This window comes from Hydra viridissima, unplaced genomic scaffold (assembly GCF_058129835.1).
Source record: "Hydra viridissima isolate aposymbiotic clone 2 unplaced genomic scaffold, HvirCarnegie_v1 scaffold_6, whole genome shotgun sequence".
NCBI classification, from domain to species: Eukaryota; Metazoa; Cnidaria; class Hydrozoa; order Anthoathecata; family Hydridae; genus Hydra; species Hydra viridissima.
In genome coordinates, this window is record NW_028324305.1 from 1,446,923 (window position 1) to 1,466,825 (window position 19,903).

A 19,903-nucleotide genomic window follows, 5' to 3' on the forward strand; every position below is an offset into this window, starting at 1 on the left:
TAGTAAATGTAAGTCTAATGTCAGCAATTCAAAAAACTTCAAACTTGAATCCAACAAAACTTTATAGTTTTTGTGTAAACTGGAGCAAATAATTTTAAGTGCACTGCATAATAAAACGAAGACTTTTTCAATTTTTTATTTAAATTCATTAAATTAAAAAAGAAAAATTGATTTGTCATATTTTGTTGAATATACAATGAAATAGAATTTTCCTCGATATAATTCGAAAATCGAAGAGAGAAAAAGAAAAAAAAAAATTCGTAAAACATTTTAAGAAAAAAAAAAAAAAAAAACGGTAAAAAATTCATTTATGATGGAAATGAAAATTTAAAAAAATTTACATCGTTTTTTAAAATAAATTTACAAAAAAAGTAAGAAAAAAAAAACAAAAAAAAAACCGTATCACAAAAGTTGTTTTTTTTTTTTTTCTTTTTATAGAAAAAAACAACTTTTTTTTTAAAAAAAAGATTAAAAAATAGAAAATACATCCTTTCAGCTTAGTTGTGAAATAAGTCGCTCGTTGCCTAACGTCACGAATATAAGGTAACATTACCGTTGTCAGTAGCGAACAAATAAAGTTTGTTTATTGGCAACACAGACATCTTTATGAGCGATCCTTTGAGATTTTCAGAAGATACTTGATAAGTGTAATGCGGCGACTAAAAAAAGCGATAACTATCAACATGAAGATAAAACGGAGAAAATAAAAAGAGAATAAAAATTTGGAAATAGGAACCATTTTCTCGCGGTTGTGAATTTTGATTTTGTTATTTGTAGTTGCCCATAGCAATTGCCGATTGCTGTAAATAAGGCTATGAATGATATCATTTGTACCTAAAAATCAAGATGATACATACATACATACATACATACATACATACATACATACATACATACATACATACATACATACATACATACATACATAAAAAATCAGGGTCAATGTTAAAGCAATTTCCGAGAAAACTCTTTGGGTTATTAACACACATATGGTAGAGTATCTATGCAAAATTTTAGATCTTTTAACTTCATCCGAAAAAGATGTGCAATTTAAGATTTTGAGGTCGGAGTTATCATTCTGCAAAGGGATTGCACCATCAGTCAATGCCAATAAGCAAGGAAATCTTACCATCAGTCATCACCAGTAAGTAAGGAGATTGCACCATCAGTCATTGCCAGTAGGCAAGGATCATCTTTCGGTACCATCAGGTTTAGCCAAGCAACCGAAGGCAAAGTATTTAAAATAACTCCAGATAACAGATACACATTTTTGTTATCATCGAAAAGTTGAAACTTGAGACTCAATAATTAGGTTTTAAAAGTAATTATTGTTAAATTTTCTAAGGACTACCAGAAGCACGCATGTCTTTAGCCAACACTTTTAAAAGCTAAGACATGGTCAATGGTCAGCTCAATACAGGATATTCTAACTCCAAAAGAAAGCAACTTAAATCTAATTTAAATAAGTCAACAGGCAACGAATGATTGAGCCATACTTTGGTCTGAAGTTTGCTGCTAAAAAAAAGAAACTTCTGAATTGTCAAGTTAGCGTTTCCAAGGAACGAGGAAAAACAACTGAGAAAATTTAAATTGTTTACTGAAAAATTTGGAAATAAAAAAAACACTTTTCGGGTGTTGTTAACCACCTGTTCAAGAAGCTGCTACAGTATTGGCCAAAAGACAATGGAGTGCAAAGCTAAACATTTAGATACAACCCTTCGATGGCAGTCAATATACAGGGAATGAGTATACTGTTGCAGAATGTTGACATCCTTCAAAGAATTGTTGAAAATCATGCACATTTAAGTTCAAGGTTTTATTGAAACTTACAGACTCTTCAGAAACTTTGTTTATTGATGTTTTAGACAAACTTTGGATGACAGTTTCCTCAAAAAACACCTCAAGCAATACTTTACCAAAATCATACTTCCTCTTGCTTACCAGTGCAACTCAGGCATGCACATACCGTTTTTTTCATGTACCAGAATTCATCACATACTACGGCACTTCGTTTGCATTATTGAGTGAATAGGCAACAGAAGCAATTAATTCAAAATTCAAATATCACTGGAAAAGTTACAAAAAAAGAAAGAAATCACACCCAGAGTATGGCTCAAAGGTTTTGCAGTGTATTGTTGCCATTAACAGAAAACATTTGTAAAGTCATTGAAGAAACTTTTCAACTGTATTTTAAATACATATACTTGGAAGTTTTTAGCAAGAAACAATCTCACCAATTGAAACAAGTATACCATGTTGGAATCATTTGAACAGAATTCAAATTCAAAAGACTTTGTAGTTAATTTCTATTCAGAATTTTAATGTAAAGATGCATCTACTGTTTATGTTTATGAAATGTTTATGGTTAATGAAAATACAGATTTCTTGAATCTCTTAAATTGAAGGTTTTTTCATTAAAACCTTTTAACTTGAATATTTATCTTAAAGAAAATTAAAAGATTTTGAAGCTTTGTTATTCTACCATATGTATATACCAATACCCCAAAAACTAAACAGTAACTCTAATTTTTTACTAGATTTAGCAAGTGAAACTCACTCTTTAATATATGTGAGACGCTCCCATCTTCACTCCACATTCTAATATTAGAATCTATAGAAGATACCACAAAACCTTGATCAGGAACTGTTTCTAACTAAAAAGTTTAATTTTTTTTTTTTATAATTTAAAAATAAAATAAAAAGTGTAACAAAAAAATAAAACTTAAATATAGATAAACTATGATTTCAAGTTGCTTAAAAAGTGAAAAAAAAAAACAAAAAAAAAACAAAAAAAAAAACAAAAAAAAAAAACAAAAAAAAAAAAAACCTGAGTAATCTCAGTATCATAAATGCGTGTGTATCCTCTAAGATATCCACACCGAATGTCAACAACTGATACTACACCATTGCTGAAACCTGCTGCAATCCAACGACCACTGCTGCTCACACACATAGAACGAACTATACCTGGTCAAGAAACATTTAGGAATCTATTAAAACATAAACATAAGTATTTCATAAAAAACATTTGGATTATATTACAAAAAACAATCTAAGAAAGATTTAGGAACAAACCAGTATTTAGTTGAGGCGAAAGCTTCCAACAATGAGACACTTTTTTTTGACGGACATCATACAATCTACAAAATAGAACTTTTAGCGATACTCTACATAAAAACAAACTAAAAAATAAAAATATTTAGAATTTGTTGAGATCCTCACATGCTTAAATGAAAAATAACTTATTTGCAAATTAATCTTTAAAGTTTAAATTTTTAAAGCCAGTAAAAACTTAAAAAAAAAAATATTATTTTTAAGATGATAATGCAATCTTAAATATGTTAAAGTACACACACATTAAAAGATTGATAACATTCCTCTGTAATCACTATACATGCTCAGGAATGGAAAAGCAAGTCTTACATTTAAAATTTCACTTATTGGGATACAGGTAATTTAAATTATGATTTAAAGAAATTTTTTAAAACGTAAAATGAGAAGAGTAAAGTGTAACAAGAACAAAATTTGGTTCAGAAGATCATTAATAACAATCAATTGAACCTGAAAGAACTTGAAACATAAAAGTCTAAATGTAAAGACTAAACTATCTATAAACCTTAACAAACCATCAGTAGAAGCAACTCCAATACAACTACTTGGTGGTGGAAAAGTGCGTATACTTGTTACTGTCTCTCCTGCAGGACTATCATATACAGACAAAGTGCTTCCAGTTACTGGATCCCAAACCTAACAAAATTTTAGTAAAAATGCTTGAAAGAGTTTTTTAAAACCAAAATCCTTTAAGTTATAAGCAAAATAAATAAAGCACTTACATGAACTATCCCATCACAAGACGAAACAAGTCTTTTTGATTCAATTCCTTGTACAGCAAACACTGCTTTCCTATGAGCATCATATGTACGACTACACCCTAAGTGGGCTGTACCATTTCCGTGGTTTTTTAAAACCCATAATTTTACAGTTTTATCACGACTAGCAGAAAGAAAGAAATGCTCATTCTCTGCCACATACATGTCGCGAACAGCTGATGAATGACCTTATTGCAATATAAAAAACTGAAAGATATTACAATACTTAACATTCAATTTTCTGAACAGCTGATGAATGACCTTATTGCAATATAAAAAACTGAAAGATATTACGATACTTAACATTCAATTTTCTGAACAGCTGATGAGTGACCTTATTGCAATATAAAAAACTGAAAGATATTACGATACTTAACATTCAATTTTCTGAAATGGTCCTGAAACTCAAGCAAATTGTTATCAAAACATTAAAACACAAAAGTTGTTGGGTGTAAAACAATTTTTAATTTAATAATGAAATTAAAAAAAAAAAAAAAAAACATAATCATAAAATCTTTAAAAAAAAAAATAAAAAATAAAAGAAATTAATGGAGATTTGTTTTCCAAGAGAAAGTGCATACATTAGATAGTGACACAGAATAAAAAGCAGTTATGTCTATATACCAGGACTTTTCATAAGAATTGTTTTTGGTTCTTGGAACCAGTGTTAGTATAGCAGAATATTGGCAAAAATTTTATGTGCTTAGTTGAGCACAACTTTTTTATAACTTGTAATAACTATTCAAGAACAATTATGTAATTTAATCCTTTTGCCTATTCAATAACGTTTGACTTAGTCCTGCAAATGTTTTGCAGGCGCCCATACATTGAGATAAACCAAGTAATATTGCTGCCAAACATTACTTGTTGCTGGTGCATTATTTTTCATCTGTTTCCATTTTTTTTTTAAACGAGGTTCTCAATTTTTTCCAAATTAAGTAGCTTATATTACCATTACCAGGGTACAGCTGTCATTTAAATTCCAATTGAAAACTAAACTGTAAACTACAGTATTATTAAATAACATGTTCCCATAATAAGAGTTTTACTATGGTAGCTGTAAACCGTCACTATTTAGTATATATACTAAAACATAAAAGCAACACTTTGAGACCTATTTCAAAACTGAAACATGCAACCAAAAAGGTAGGATAACCAGCACCAGCAAGATTTTTGACAGGAATTTCAGGTTCAAACCTTCTACTTACAGCATTTTACATTAAAAATACACTTACCAGCATAGGTCTGAAGTTTGCAGTCAGAAAAATGAAATGTTTGTGATGCACTATCATCTAAAACAGAATTTCAATCTCTTTTTAAGAGAGTTAGATAAATATATAGCTTTATTCTCAGAAAAATTATCAGCTAAATGCAGGTTTGAAAACACACACCAATCAAATATTGATGATCTAGAAGCTTAGAGCAATTTATTTAAATACACACTACATTTAAAAATTACTATGTTTTCCTCAAGTGATTACTAGAACTTAGAACTTAAAATTTACAGGCAGGTCAAAATATTATAAAAAACAGCATTTATCTATTAAAAAGACTAAATTAAAACAATTAGGTTTTAGCTCAAAATTTACAATGATTAAGTTTAGGCACAACACACTACAGATAATGCTATGGGTTGTATTAAAACTGTTGAAATAGCATTTGTCTTTCCAATTTTTCAGAATATAAGTTGAAACAAAAAGGGTTTGCAGCATTTAACCTACTTTAACAAGAGTGAGCTGAACTTTTTTTAATTTCGTTACTATGAGAGACTTATCATGAAACTTTACTTGATTTTATTAATATTATTTTTTATAAAGATGGTACCTATATTCTATCATTATTCTATCGTTATTATCATAAGTTATCTATCATAAATTCTAAATTAAAACAGGAACATTTACAGTGGACAAAGCTGGATGCTTAACTTCAAAGCAGAGAATCCAATAACAATAATAAAAAAAAAGGACCCAAAGTTACCCCTTTTTAAGCTATGCAAAATGAATTGTTTTATTATAAGAATTCATTTTACATATAAAAAAAAAAACCCAAATGTTTGCAAAAGCTAAATCATTTAAATTTACCAAGATTCCGTTGCCAATGACTAAACCAATTGCCTTCAATATGTTGCCAAACAGCCCTTTATAGAAATTTTAAAAAAATATTAAAAAAAAACATTTAGCATTTTTGCCATTTTATTATTTTATGTATTGTTGAGAAATTTAAGCAGTAATTACAGGTTAGTGCAATCATAATTAAATTAACCTGTAATTCAAACAGCATAATTTTTTCATACCTGCTTTTCTGATAATCTTCATCTTCAGGAGTCGGGTCAATCGGCTGAAACCACTTGCTAGTTATTGCTTTAGATTTAAAAACACATCAAATTTTAAAAAATTTCCTAATTTCTTATCATTTTCTTGTTTCTTAAAAAAAAAATGAAGTCACACAACAATAGAAATATATCTGCAACCTTCTTATATTGCAGCAGCACTACTTATTATAGCAGCACTACAAAAACAAACCTTTTCTCATATCAAACTTGTTTGTTTTTTCTAATTCTGCTGAAAGGCTCAAACCTTCATCATATTTTGTGCATAAATGCCATACTAGTTCACTATTATACAATACATTTTCTACAAAAGTAGATGAAAAAATTCGTGAAATCAAGACATATGCATAGTAAGCAAGGGCAGGAGAAAATGTTTCATAAACATCTTCATATCGTTCATCGAAAACAACTTCATTCTGTAGAATATCATCTAACACTGAAGTGGTGTTAGTACTTAATCTAGTCCCAAACTTATCTGCTTCATTAATCTTATCATTGTTTATACTACCTTCCTTACTCAGAGATAGTTCACACTGTACTTTAGGATTAGATGGAATTTTTTTTACTTTGTTAGAGTACTTTCTTTTTACTACCTTTTTGTTATCATTCACAGCTTCTAGAGAATAGATGAAATCAAAACATGAGAAAAACTGCTGCAGAAGAGGCACCATCATAGTTTGTGCTTTTTCCCTTTTGATTTTCTGGCAAAGGATACCTAGTATGTCAACAAGTTTTCGTGATAAGTACACTTTAGTAATGCATCCTGTGCTGAAGATTTTCACTGTGGACAGCAAGCGGATAAGTGGTTGAAAAACTGTTTCAGATAAATTCTGAAAAAAAAAGGGGTCTAATTGAAAGCTAGCTCCTTGCAACCCTTATTTAGTAAATAACTAATAATTATACCTCAAAATTTGATTCCACACCCTCAGGACTTAAGACTTTGCAGGCTTCTACCATTAATTGGACACCACACACAAGATTACTGCCCAAAGATATAGTTACAGGTGAACTGTATAATGCTGTCTGAATCTGTAAAAAGTGAACTTTTAGCCATCAATATTAAATTTTCAGAATCTATGTCAATAGTCTCACTTCTTTTGTTGAAATATATTATAAACTTTAAAATATTTACCAATTTAGATAAATTGCTGATATATGAATTTGTGATTATACTTTCACCATAAACTAAGGCAACTTCAACTAAACACTCCAGCATGGGAGAGATTTTCACAATAAGGTTGTCAATAGGGTCTGCTACTTCATCTACCTCCAACATCATCCTAGAAATTTTCTTCATTAAAGGACTGGCTATGTACTCCCATGTCAGAACAGGGCCTAGCCAAGGAATAAACCATCGGAAAGTTTCAACAACAGTTGCTGGAATGCTAAGTTTTTTAAATGATTTGATGCTGCAACTGTCATAAAGGTTATTCTGATTTTCAATTGACTCAACTTTTTCCAGCTGGCGCAACTGTAAAGATGAGGACACTTTATCAGCTATTGATACAGAATAAGGAGACCCAAATTCTTCCTGTGATTCAAGCATTTCATTCTCAGGGAGATTTATAAATTCGTTTTTAACTGAATCATCATATTTAACACAATTTGATGATATTGGCATAGAAAAATGATGTGTTGTAGTATCTATATCTATTATACCATTATGAATACTTGTTAAATGCACTTCTTGTGAACTAACAACCTGAAGTTGATTTAATTCAGCATTCAAATCCATATTTGAAGAAATCCCATCCTTTTTTACTTGATTGACATCAGATAAAATCATACCATCATCTGAAGTAAATTGGAGGTTGGAATCACAAACCTTGTCAATGTTGATCATACCTTCGTCAAAAAACATTTCCAAATTCAAACTGAATATTGAGTCTGTTTCACCAAGATAACATGGGGACACTTCATAAGAAACATATGCTTCACTTTTAAAAGCTGATTGAGAGAAAGAGGATCTCTTTTGCATTTCCACTTTTGCATTTTTTATTATTAAAAGATCAATAATAGAATCCATTAAAAGTTCTAAAAAGCATTCTTGCCCAAATGAAGCTAAAACTTTTGATAGGAAACTTTGCTGAACAAGTAGTATATCTTCAGTTGTCTTCATATTTTCATATACCTTTTGAAGATCTTTAATGAAAAGGTTTTTTGATTTTGCAGGACCCAAAGCTTCAGATAATGAAGGAAAAATGTAAAGAAATAGTGGTATCTGAAGCAACTTCTGATGAAATAATGGAAATAAATAGCCAATCAATATATCTAGACCTTCTTGATCAAGAATGGCAAGTAAATCAACTAGTTTTACATTATACTTTTCTAAGTGTGAACAAAGTGTAACTTTATCATCTTTTGCCACACATTCATCAATAAAATTGTAGAATTCAAGTAAATATCCATGTAGGTTTTGGAAATAGTTTGGAAAAGAAAACATATTTAACAAAGAAGTCAAAATAGTGCAACTTCTTAATTTATGACTACTGATGTCTTTTACAGCTACCTTTATCCAGCTGAAAAAAATTGCATAAATCAAATATTGCATAATTAAAAGGATAATATATGCATATATCAAAAATTGCAAAATTAAAGAGATACAAAGTTCACAGAAGATATCACTAACAACAACAGAACTTCTGAAAAGATCAAACTTAATTATCATATTAGGCTTAAAAATTATAAGAGTTTGTCTTCAGAAAACATATTCAAATATCGTTCTATAACATTTTTGTAGGTTAATGAAACAGGTAAATTATGGTTATTAAACAGACATTTAGTAGATTGTCACTTGTTGAACTGGCTTGTTACAATATTTAGTTATTAGTATCAAAGGAGTTACTGACAATCAACTGAAAATCACAATAAAATACAATTAATCTTTTATTAGCCAATTAGAGCAAATAAATTTCCCTATACTGTTAATATGTACTTTTATATTTACATAAACTTCAGTGTATGTTATCTAACCATTTCATAAGTTAGTTTTTTATGTAACAAAAAATCTTAATATTCTTTACAGCCTTCATCATTTTCCAAATAGAAAATAGTCAAAACATGTTGGGGATATCATTATTTTTATTTATTATTATTATCATTATCATTATCATTACTGTTATTATTATTACTATTATTACTATTATTATTATTATTATTATTATTATTATTATTACTATTATCATTATTATTATTATTATTATTATTATCATTATTATTATTATTATTATTATTATTATTATTATTATTATTATTATTATTATTATTATTATTATTATTATTATTATTATTATTATTATTATTATTATTATTATTATTATTATTATTATTATTATTATTATTATTATTATTATTATTATTATTATTATTATCATTATTATTATCATTATCATTATTATTATTAAAAAAAAAAATTTCTTTCAAAGAAATTGTTTTCTTATAAAGATAATAATTATGGTAATTAATATGATGATGACTTTACTTATAAATATAATGAGTTGGTATTAATATTTTACATTATTTACTTCTTTAAATGAATTACCTTAACTTAAAATTCAGTAAAAACATGATATACTGAGCATAGCATGTTAACAGCTTTTTTAAAATTACATAAACTAAAAATATAAACTAAAATTTTACTTTGAGACAGTAGCTGACGCTTTTAAAAACCAAATATTTTCTTTCAGTCGATCATCTAGCGCAGGAACGAAAGTTCTTGTCTTGAGCTCTCTATGGCACAGAACCTCAATAACCAAGCAAAGAAAAAGTTTTTCATCATCTTCAAGATTGCTAAACTGTTGATCAACCTTGACGAAAAAGATATTTTATTTACAAAAACAAAAAAGTCTTCATCTTTTTTTTTAAACAACAATTTTTTTTTTTTTTTTTAAATATTTAAATGTTTGATAGTTAAATTTATAATTTAAATGAAAATAAAAACTTCATAACAAAAAAAAAAAAAACTTTTATAAGTTTTTTTTTGTCCTTTGTTTTTTGGTTTTTAATGTAATTCCTTCAACGTTCTTTAAACAAATTTTGAAAAAAAAAAAAAAAAAAAAAATGTTTTTAAATGGTGAGAACTTAAAATGTTGGGTACTTTCAACTCATTTCCTATTGAACTGTTTTATCCACCGATTACTTTTGCATTATTTTGAAAAATTATGAAATTTATCTTCTGTTCAAGTGTACTTTTTATAATTTTTGTAATAAACTTGCCCTTAACTATTTTGTTTATTTGACAACTCATAAGTCACTAAATAAAAAAGGTTTTAAATTATTGACCAGACTAATTAGTTTATACCTTACCCCTTTATCATCAAACAGAGATCCAAAACAATATTTTCCGATACCTCTTTCTGTGATAGGAGAGATATTAGCTTCATGAGTCAAAATCTTCTCCACATGATCAAGCACTGTTAGAAAGTTGAAGTCAGTAAACTTATTTATTTGAAATCTTTTAGAAATTTCTTCTTGGGAAAACTCGACAGGAAAATTATTGCTTTCGTTTTCAGCATTTCGTTGAATAACCTCTCTGCTTATGTCAACATATTCCCATGATAGAGATACATCTTTAGAAAATAAAGAAATTAAAAAAAAGAATGCAAAAAAAAAAAAAAATAAAAATAAAAGAAAACTTCAAAATATTAATTGCAAAAAGATTGAAATTATGCAAATAGCTAAAATTTAGGTGAAACTAAAATTATAATGCAATTACAAACTAAATGTAAATTTATACGAACCAACCGACAAATCATAAGCTAGTTTCTATGCTTATTACACCCCCTGAATATAAAATGATTTCTTAAATATTTATCTTCTGTACATCTTTGAATTTAAAAAAAAGAAAAATTTAAAAAAGCGATTATTTTTTTAAAAACTGCAAAATAGTTCTTTATATCTTACCTATAATACACATGCTACCAAGAGTTTTTTTAACAATTCTCATTAGTAAAATTTCATTTTACATCTGAAATAAAAAAATGAAAGAAATTATTTTTTAAACCTTCGCCATTATCGCTTTCACTTAGCAAATTATCTTTGTTGATTTTTTTATGGGGATGCGGTGAGAAGAAAAGCTGAACTATTCCATAGTTTCGCAACTCTGTATGATCATCAACCAAAGAAAGATGCACATTCTTTTCTTGCTTTGCTGCATTACCTTCAAGTTTGTACCCAAAGACAAGATCTATCCAATGATGCAAATTCTTAGACACATTAGGACTCTCTAACATTTCATAATGATATTTAACAAACTCAACACCATCTGCAGTCCAATGTGGCAAACTTAGGTCACTTAAATCATCATGGATGGACTTCAGTATATTGGGATTGTAAAAAAATTCTGGTATGCACTCATCTGGAGTCCATTGAAACATACGTTCCATAGATGCAGGGTATTCATTTGGTACCCAGCGTGATCTTACATGTTTGCAGAGTATATCCTTAGCAGTATCTCGAGCGTGATAAATATAAAATGTAATATCAGAAAGAACATCAGATACATGATGCGGGATGGAATCTGGTGAGATCAGTTGAGGTACTCCATGAAGTACCTCTACTGTAGAAAATGTTGCATCTAACATTCTATCACCTTTGTTCAACCGAAACTTTGTTTTTGTTAAATCTCGAAAACCAGAATTTGGTTGTGAAAAGTTTGTAACCCATGGAAACACAGGATGGTTCAAAACGTCATTAAATGTTCTTCCAGACATCTTATTTAGAATCATTAAATAGTCAAAGTTTTTGAGCTCTCCTTCGACCCATGCATTTGTATAAGTACTTAAACTTTCAGTCAAAACAATCTTCTCATCACGCAGATCAGTATTTAAGCCATCATAAATTTTGATTAAAGGTTGCTTTGAAGTAGGTTCTTCAGAAGTAGTAGCAAAAGATAGACATTGAACTGGAGAAAGACTTATCCACAGTGCATTATGCGATAGAAAAATATCTTTCAAACATAACGAAGGACGAAATGAAAATCCTAACTTTTTAATTGAAACAAACACATCAAGCAATTGCTGAAAGAGAAACATGAGTTTTAAATAACTTTTGCCAGCTATAGCAGGGCTATAAGATAAACCATCAGATAAAGTGAAACTAGGCAACTCTTCAACAATATAAACTGCCTTTGTCGATTCAATAATTGAAATAATTTTAGTCAAATGCATACACTCATTTGAATAAACATTGTTGTTTTCTTCTGGGTTGCTGTTCTCATTCAACTTAGTTGGTCTGATACCAAATACTTTGAATAAGAGATCTTGTAATCCATCCTAAAAAAAAAATAAAAAAATAATCATTTTAACTGGCTGATAAAACGATAAATGTTTTTCAAACAGTTGTTTAAAAAATAGAAAAAGTAAATTTTAAGTCAGCTTTAGTCAAAGGATTGGTTAGGAAACATAAAATAACTACCCAATCATAATGATGTTCATGAGTTTGCTTTGGAGGTTTAGCATGATCATACTTAGATAAAAAATCATTTAAGTTTTTTTTCTGCTTCTTTAGCAGTGTAAGTAAAACCTCATATATTGAATCACTATCGCTTTCAGTTGATGGAAGAGATGATCTAAATAGAAACATCACAAATTTTATCAACAAATTCGGAAAGAAAATTAGCTTAAAGTAAGAGATTCAAATTACTTGACACTCAGAAGAGTTCAGTAATATGGTTAACAATCTTTTAACACTATCATAAAATTTAGTAGGTCAATAGTTAGATCAGTTAGCAGTTTTTAAACCTAAAGAAATATGCCATTGCAAAAAACCCGAGAAACGTGCTATTATTATTATTATTATTATTTTTATTATTATTATTATTTTTATTATTATTATTATTATTATTATTATTATTATTATTATTATTATTATTATTATTATTATTATTATTATTATTATTATTATTATTATTATTATTATTATTATTATTACTATTATTATTATTATTATTATTATTATTATTATTATTATTATTATTATTATTATTATTATTATTATTATTACTATTATTATTATTATTATTATTATTATTATTATTATTATTATTATTATTATTATTATTATTATTATTATTATTATTATTATTATTATTATTATTATTATTATTATTATTATTATTATTATTATTATTATTATTATTATTATTATTATTATTATTATTATTATTATTATCATTATTATTATTATTATTATTATTATTATTATTATTATTATTATTATTATTATTATTATTATTATTATTATTATTATTATTATTATTATTATTATTATTATTATTATTACTATTATTATTATTATTATTATTATTACTATTATTATTATTATTATTATTATTATTATTATTATTATTATTATTATTATTATTATTATTATTATTATTATTATTATTATTATTATTATTATTATTATTATTATTATTATTATTATTATTATTATTATTATTTTCCTTCAGCAAAACCACAAAATCAAATAATATAGAAATCAACAAATAAAAAGTAATATCCTCTTACGATGTAAAACTAATATTTTTCTTCAGTACACAAACATTAACTTTTTGAAGTGAAACATTTTGTTGATGCTGATGCGTTATTTGTAAAAACTCTAATAATGCTGAACTATTTTTTTTTAGTTTTTCAAGTTCAACATCCTCCTGGACTTTACCTGTTCCAATTACTGAGGTGATCCATTTTTTGCTAACCTAAAAATCATAAACAATACCAAAGACTTTAAGAACTTTAAAACAATAATTGTATTAGACAAAGTTTGCTTGTAGATTTTTTATTTTTCTCTTTCACCATTATAAAGAAAGTTCTTATTTTCAGTATACTAACATGGATGTTGGCTTGTAGATCTTCAGTTATTTTTGTTTTTGATTTTTGTTTCTTTTTTAAAAACTGGCTTATATGAAACACAGAGTAAAAACTGCAAAATAGTTTTTTTATGCTTACATTCCAGGGTGAAATACCAGTAAAATTATGCTCTCACTCATTTCATGGACTAGTTGACACTTGCTACAAAAATTACTTAACTAAAGATAATGCATATATTTTTAATTTGTAAGAATTAATGAAATCTTTCATTCTACAGTTTTGCAGTGTTAAACAGTGGAAAATTTAGTGGGGATAATTCAATGACAAATCCCCCCTACAAGCCCTGAATCACCCCTTAAAGATTTACCTTGATTGACCCATCCAAGATAAAACCTTTCAAGATAATATGCAACATAATTCAGGATAGTATGCAGTGTAAATATACAAAAATAGATAATTTACACTGCATTTATTACTTTGATAGATACTGCTGACCTGTCAAGTCTTAAGGATTTTGAAGAGTAATGCTGTGTCTAAATGCAAAATACTTAGGATTTATTTGTTAAGAATTTTTTCTGTGCTACACATTTGAAAGCACTGTCATTTAGAGGGAAAAAATTTTAATTAAATTTTTTGTCTGGCAGAGGGTAAAAACACAAATTCCTATCTAAGAACAGAAGTAAGTAAGAACAGGAGTCAGAGCAAAAAAAATGTCAGAATAGAAAAAATGTCAAAATGCAAAAATGTCAGAACAAAAAAGTGCCAGAAAAAAATAGAAATGAGGCTTAATCACATTTGGAATGAATCAGATAATTTTTCTAATTAAAACAATATTACTAAAAACTTCATGTAGTAAAAAAATCTTCTCAACACAAAAATTTTAGTTAAATTATGGATGAGGTGGGGAACGGAGGGAATTTTTCATTTTTAACTACAATTGTACAATCACAGCAAAATAGCCTATAATTTATTATAGTTTGATTTTTTTTTTTTTAGATACAATTGTATAATTCTTTATCCATAGATGTAAATGGTAAAATCAAATTTTTAGTTTGAGCATGAACTTTTTCAAAAAGGAAATCAAATTTGAACAAATGTTCATTGATCTATGACCCAGGAATATGAGGTCACAAAAAAAGTCATAACCCTAATATACATAGTTTGCAACCGAAAAAATTTTATTATTTTTATATACTTTTCTGAGTTTATGGGGGCATTTTTGGAACCCCATCTTGTATGACCACTATTATTTGTTTTTTTAAATCTATGCCACAAATACATCTAAAATGTAAGAAGGATAATATGTAGAAAGAATGTCTGAAATTTTATCCAATCACCAATCATTTTATTATGAACATGATGAGTTTTTTTTTTCTTTTTTTTTCTTTTGTAACAATAATTGATTTTCTTTATAAAAAGAAAATGGAAGAAAAAATAAACTAATTGAAAGTTTTACAATAAACTTGCTCAGCAACTATGAAAGTATATGTTCTCTTATTTCCCGACCATTGCTGATAAAAACATTAATAACACAATCCAGTAAAAGAAAAAAAATTATCCCTACATATATTTAATGGCTAGTATCAGTTTAACATGTTGAGGGGTGATTATTAATCTTAATTAGCTCAAAAATTCAAATAAAAATTATACAGATCTCTTTAAAATATTTATTTCCATTTCACAAAAATTGTCTAAAAAGAACAATCACAGACAGTGATTTATTAAGCTATTTATAAAACAGTTGCATAAAAATATGGAATTATCAAACAGAAAATTATTACAAGATGAAAAAAAAGTTAAAAGAAGAAACAGAAATTATTGATCTTTTTGATTTCCAAAAGAACTTCAACTCCTATTATATCTATATTTAATCCTTTCTTTTCTGTTAAGCTTTTATATATTTTTATATATTTTTACATATTTTTACATATTTTTATATATTTTTATATATTTTTATATACTTTATATATTTCTAAAAATGATTCCATTTCTTCTGCATAGGCTGTTCATACAGTTTACTATGAGCTAACTTCTCACATTATTGCAAGCTACATTATTGCTGAGCTACATGTGTATGGTCTTTTTATTTACACCAGTTAAAGTCTGGATGTATTATTAAACAATTGCTATTTTCATTTCTAATTTTGTCCATACTAATGGAAATATCACTAGCAAAAACTTAAGTATTTTCCATTGTAAAATTTAATGTAAAATCAGATAAATGAAAAATAAATAATAGGTGATCATGTTTTAAGAAACTACAATGAAAGCAAGAAAGAAATTTTGAAAACTAAAAAATGTTTTTAAAGGGAGTAAAAGTGCATTTAATCCGTTTTTTTTTTACTTGATAACAAATTTGGTACAAACTTTAACAAGAACTTACCACAGCCACACAGTTATTAATAGACTGCTTTTCATTAATATTTATAGCTGAAGTATAAGGAAGATTCAGATCTTCTATAAGCATCTGCTGAGCTTCTTGAGAGCTACAGACTTGACCCATACTTCATTAATTGAACATAGATCAACAAATATATACTTCTTCATTTGAAAAATAAACCTTATTGTTTAAAAATGTGTTAAATTAACCATTACTTAATTAGTTTTAGTGTTGCCAAACAAAACATCACGGGTACCATTGTTTCAAAACGTCCGTTATAGTTCAAGTTATATAACAAAATCTTATAACTCCATTATTCAATGGTTAGATGCACTAAAAAAGTGCTACACGTTAATCTGTTAAGAACCATTTCGATTCAATCGTTGAAGATTTTCTATTTAATTGGAATATCGCTCCATAGTCCCAGTAGCGTGGCTACTAGTTGCATATACCTTTAAGCTATAAAGTAAAGGTTAGGCAGATAAATACTTTCTCATTGTGCGCGCACTAGTCTGTTTGGTAATGTTTAATTATTTCAGGAGAGATGACATCAATGTGTGTGACTGTTTCGGCTTTTGAACTCGTCATAGCTGAAATAGAGGATCTTCAAAGTTTGTGTATGCTTATTATTATTTTTTTAAATAATAAATATTTAATATTATTAGGGCTGCGGAAATTAACGATTAATTAATCGATTAATCGCTAATTTATCTAATCGATTAAAATTTCTTTAATCAGTAATATTTCGATTAATTTTTGCCGGTTTTCCGTTATTTTTTTTTTTTTTTTTTTTTTTTTGCCGTACATATATATATTTACAAGTTTCGTAATTTATAATAGTAATATTTACAAGTTTCCTTAGTCAAAATATATAAACGAGATTATAATTATAATTAAAATAGTACAGACAGGACTTCAAGAAGATCGTACTGATCTTATCACGAAGCCCTTACAAGTGAATAATATATATTATGTTCAATATAGGTAATATATTATATATTAAGTACAACTAGTTGTATTAAAACTACTCGAATATTAAAGTTAACTTTAATATTCTTCAATTAGAATAAACTCAAGATTACCTGTTTCTCTTATATTATATTTATTAACGTTATTTATAAAGAAATTATTTGTGAAGTGGTATGGTACTTGGCCTAATTTAAATTTTAGCATGAACAATATATTTTGATATCTGTTAATTTGATAAATGTTAAGCATAAAAATTTATAAAAAAAATATATCGTTTTCATATAAATCATTCGCAAAGAAGTTATTTTCAGTATTAAAAGTTTTAAAAACGTCTAAACGCAATTTTTCAAAATCAATTGTTTCAAAGTCATTAGCCATGACGAAAAAGAGTATTAAATTTAGAATTTTTCAATAGAATTCGATAAATATAAAATTAATTTTGAAAGCGCGTATCTTGAAAATCTCGACTAAAAATTTTGTCATATTTTAAAATACTTACTGACCTGGGAACATTATCTTACATTTCTATATCCGTTTCTAAAGTAAACAAAGTTTATTTTGCAAATATGGCTGCGGCAACTTATGAAAGCAACGTTTCTGTCAAACATTTAACTGGAAAGTTAAGCAAGCATTTTGTTTTCAAGTTGAATGCTGATGGTAAAGTAGACGAAGGTGACAAAATATACTGCGTTCACTGCAATAAACAGTTTGCTTTCCGTGGCTCAAACACATCGCTGACTTATCACCTTCAGCACAAGCATCCTCTGAAATATCAACAGGTTGTCGACAGTGAACGTAAGATGACCCCTCAGATAAAATCAATCACCAATTTATTTACGTGTCAGTCAAACAAGCCTGTCAGTGAAAAGGTCTCAGCCGACCTGAAGGTGGCAATAGCTCATTGGATTGCCAGTTCTGGACGTCCAACAGCAATTGTAGAAGATGCTGGACTAGAGGCGGTGCTTCGTATTGCCCTTCAAAACCAGACTTATACTTTGCCCAGTCGCCGTACAATCGACACTGTCATTGGAGAGATATACAATGAGAAGTTGAATGAGCACAAGAAAGCTCTAGAATGCATTCATAGTATTGCTCTAACTACTGACTTTTGGACCTCCACCAACAATGAATCGTACTGTGGGATAACAGGTCATTGGATTGATTCTGAGTGGAAACTGACGTCTGTCGCTTTAGCTTGCATAAATGTTGAAGAAAGGCACACTGCTGATAATGTTGCCAGTTTCTATGAAGAGTTTGCCGCAACGTGGAACATTGCTGAAAAAATTAGCTGTCTCGTAACGGACAGTGCACGAAATATGGTTGCTGCTATAGGACGGACGGATTACAGCCATATACCGTGTATTGCACACTGTCTTCAACTGAGCATACTAGCAGGTTTGAAAGCAGCTGATTCATCTCCTATTCTGGCTAAATGTCGACACCTAGTTGGACATTTTAAGCGCAGTTCAAGGAATACATCAGAGCTAAAGGCCAGCCAAGTCAGTACCTCTAACAGGTCTGACGATGTGAAGTTTCACAAATTGCAGCAGGATGTAGCTACGCGGTGGAACAGTACCTACCTAATGTTAGCCAGATTGCTGGAAGTGAAAGATGCCATTAAGCAGTATCATATTGACCATCCCGAGAATTACACTGGAGATAAATAAAGGGAGTTGGACTGGGAGAAAATGTCAAAATTTGTCTCGGTATTGGGTCCACTTGCAGATGCTACTGAGTATATTGGTAGTGAACAGTATGCTACATGTTCGGCTGTACTTCCGTTTGAAGCATTTTTGCGCAGACTTCTGCGGGTTAATGATGACGATCCAGGGTATATAGCACGTTTCAAATCTGCAACACTAAATGACTTCTCAGGTCGCATTGAAAACATTGATGCATTGCTAACGTTGCAAATGGCTGTGGCATTAGACCCACGTTACAAGAAACTCGGCTGTCTCTCAAGAGAGAAACGTGAAGCAGTTTGGACAATACTTTCTAATGCATTTCGGGTGTACTGTAACCAAAGACAGAGAGCTGAACGTGAAACTACTACCAGCATTGGCGAGGCATCAGAACCTGTGCGTAAGAAACTGAAACTTACTCTGTTGGTCAGCGACTCGGAATCGCAATCCTCATCAGATGAATCACAAACAGTACATGGCTCACTGGCTGAGCTTACACGATATCAAGAAGAAGGTGTAATTCCAGAAACTGAGAATCCCCTCATGTGGTGGCAACTGAACAGGCATCGTTACCCTAACCTGAGCAGTTTTGTGCAGACATTTCTGTGTGTACCTGCCACTTCTGTTCCTTGTGAAAGACTGTTTAGTTCGTCAGGGTACATTGTCAACAAACTGCGATCTTGTCTACTTCCAGAAAACGTTAACGTCCTCGTTTGTTTATGTGACTGGCTAAAGTGATGCCTACTTGTACTTGTCAATTAAACTGAATACAGTATAGCAGGCATTAAGTGTCTTGTTTGTTAACGTTTGTGAATACTGTAGTTAATTAACGTTTACCGATAACAACTTCACCTCACCAGTGGTGA

The 19,903-nt window shown here is 28.5% G+C and overlaps 3 protein-coding genes across 4 annotated transcripts; 2 read left to right on the plus strand and 1 right to left on the minus strand.

Annotated features, from left to right (window-relative positions):
* Positions 1-123: 123 nt before the first annotated feature.
* LOC145189725 (WD repeat-containing protein 81-like) lies at positions 124-16,909 on the minus strand. 2 transcript variants are annotated; one of them, XM_090089776.1, is made up of 19 exons: positions 16,390-16,909; positions 13,707-13,894; positions 12,613-12,766; positions 11,201-12,470; positions 10,504-10,766; positions 9,838-10,004; positions 7,331-8,717; positions 7,102-7,227; positions 6,392-7,028; positions 6,163-6,229; positions 5,951-6,006; positions 5,105-5,161; positions 3,834-4,057; positions 3,617-3,747; positions 3,076-3,140; positions 2,828-2,967; positions 2,558-2,654; positions 737-834; positions 124-659 (listed from the first exon to the last, which is right to left on the minus strand). In XM_090089776.1, the coding sequence occupies exons 1-19, from the start codon at positions 16,507-16,509 to the stop codon at positions 531-533; spliced, it is 5,376 nt and encodes a 1,791-aa protein (XP_089945902.1). In that variant the 5' UTR covers positions 16,510-16,909; the 3' UTR covers positions 124-530. The 2 variants fall into 2 exon arrangements, 1 of the variants encoding a protein (XP_089945902.1); XR_016453154.1 differs by lacking the exon at positions 124-659 and having other exon boundaries at positions 763-834; positions 3,627-3,747.
* Positions 16,910-17,921: 1,012 nt separating this feature from the next.
* On the plus strand, positions 17,922-19,022 carry LOC149886551 (E3 SUMO-protein ligase ZBED1-like). The gene has a single exon (XM_090090506.1). It carries the CDS (start codon positions 17,922-17,924, stop codon positions 19,020-19,022), a length of 1,101 nt encoding a protein of 366 aa, XP_089946632.1.
* LOC149886552 (E3 SUMO-protein ligase ZBED1-like) lies at positions 18,995-19,872 on the plus strand. Its single transcript, XM_090090846.1, has one exon. The coding sequence runs from the start codon at positions 19,044-19,046 to the stop codon at positions 19,773-19,775; it is 732 nt and encodes a 243-aa protein (XP_089946972.1). The 5' UTR covers positions 18,995-19,043; the 3' UTR covers positions 19,776-19,872.
* Positions 19,873-19,903: the final 31 nt, after the last annotated feature.

Bases quoted from the DNA above. Each gene is read 5' to 3' on its own strand.
- LOC145189725 (XM_090089776.1), bottom strand. From the start codon at position 16,509: ATGGGTCAAGTCTGTAGCTCTCAAGAAGCTCAGCAGATGCTTATAGAA. The intron at 10,767-11,200 runs GTTTAAAAAATA...TATTTTCTAAAG, and splicing joins TGAAAGCGATAATGGCGAAG to ATGTATCTCTATCATGGGAA. The intron at 10,005-10,503 runs GTAAGGTATAAA...TTTTTCGTCAAG, and splicing joins CTCTGTTTGATGATAAAGGG to GTTGATCAACAGTTTAGCAA.
- LOC149886551 (XM_090090506.1), top strand. From the start codon at position 17,922: ATGGCTGCGGCAACTTATGAAAGCAACGTTTCTGTCAAACATTTAACT.
- LOC149886552 (XM_090090846.1), top strand. From the start codon at position 19,044: ATGTCAAAATTTGTCTCGGTATTGGGTCCACTTGCAGATGCTACTGAG.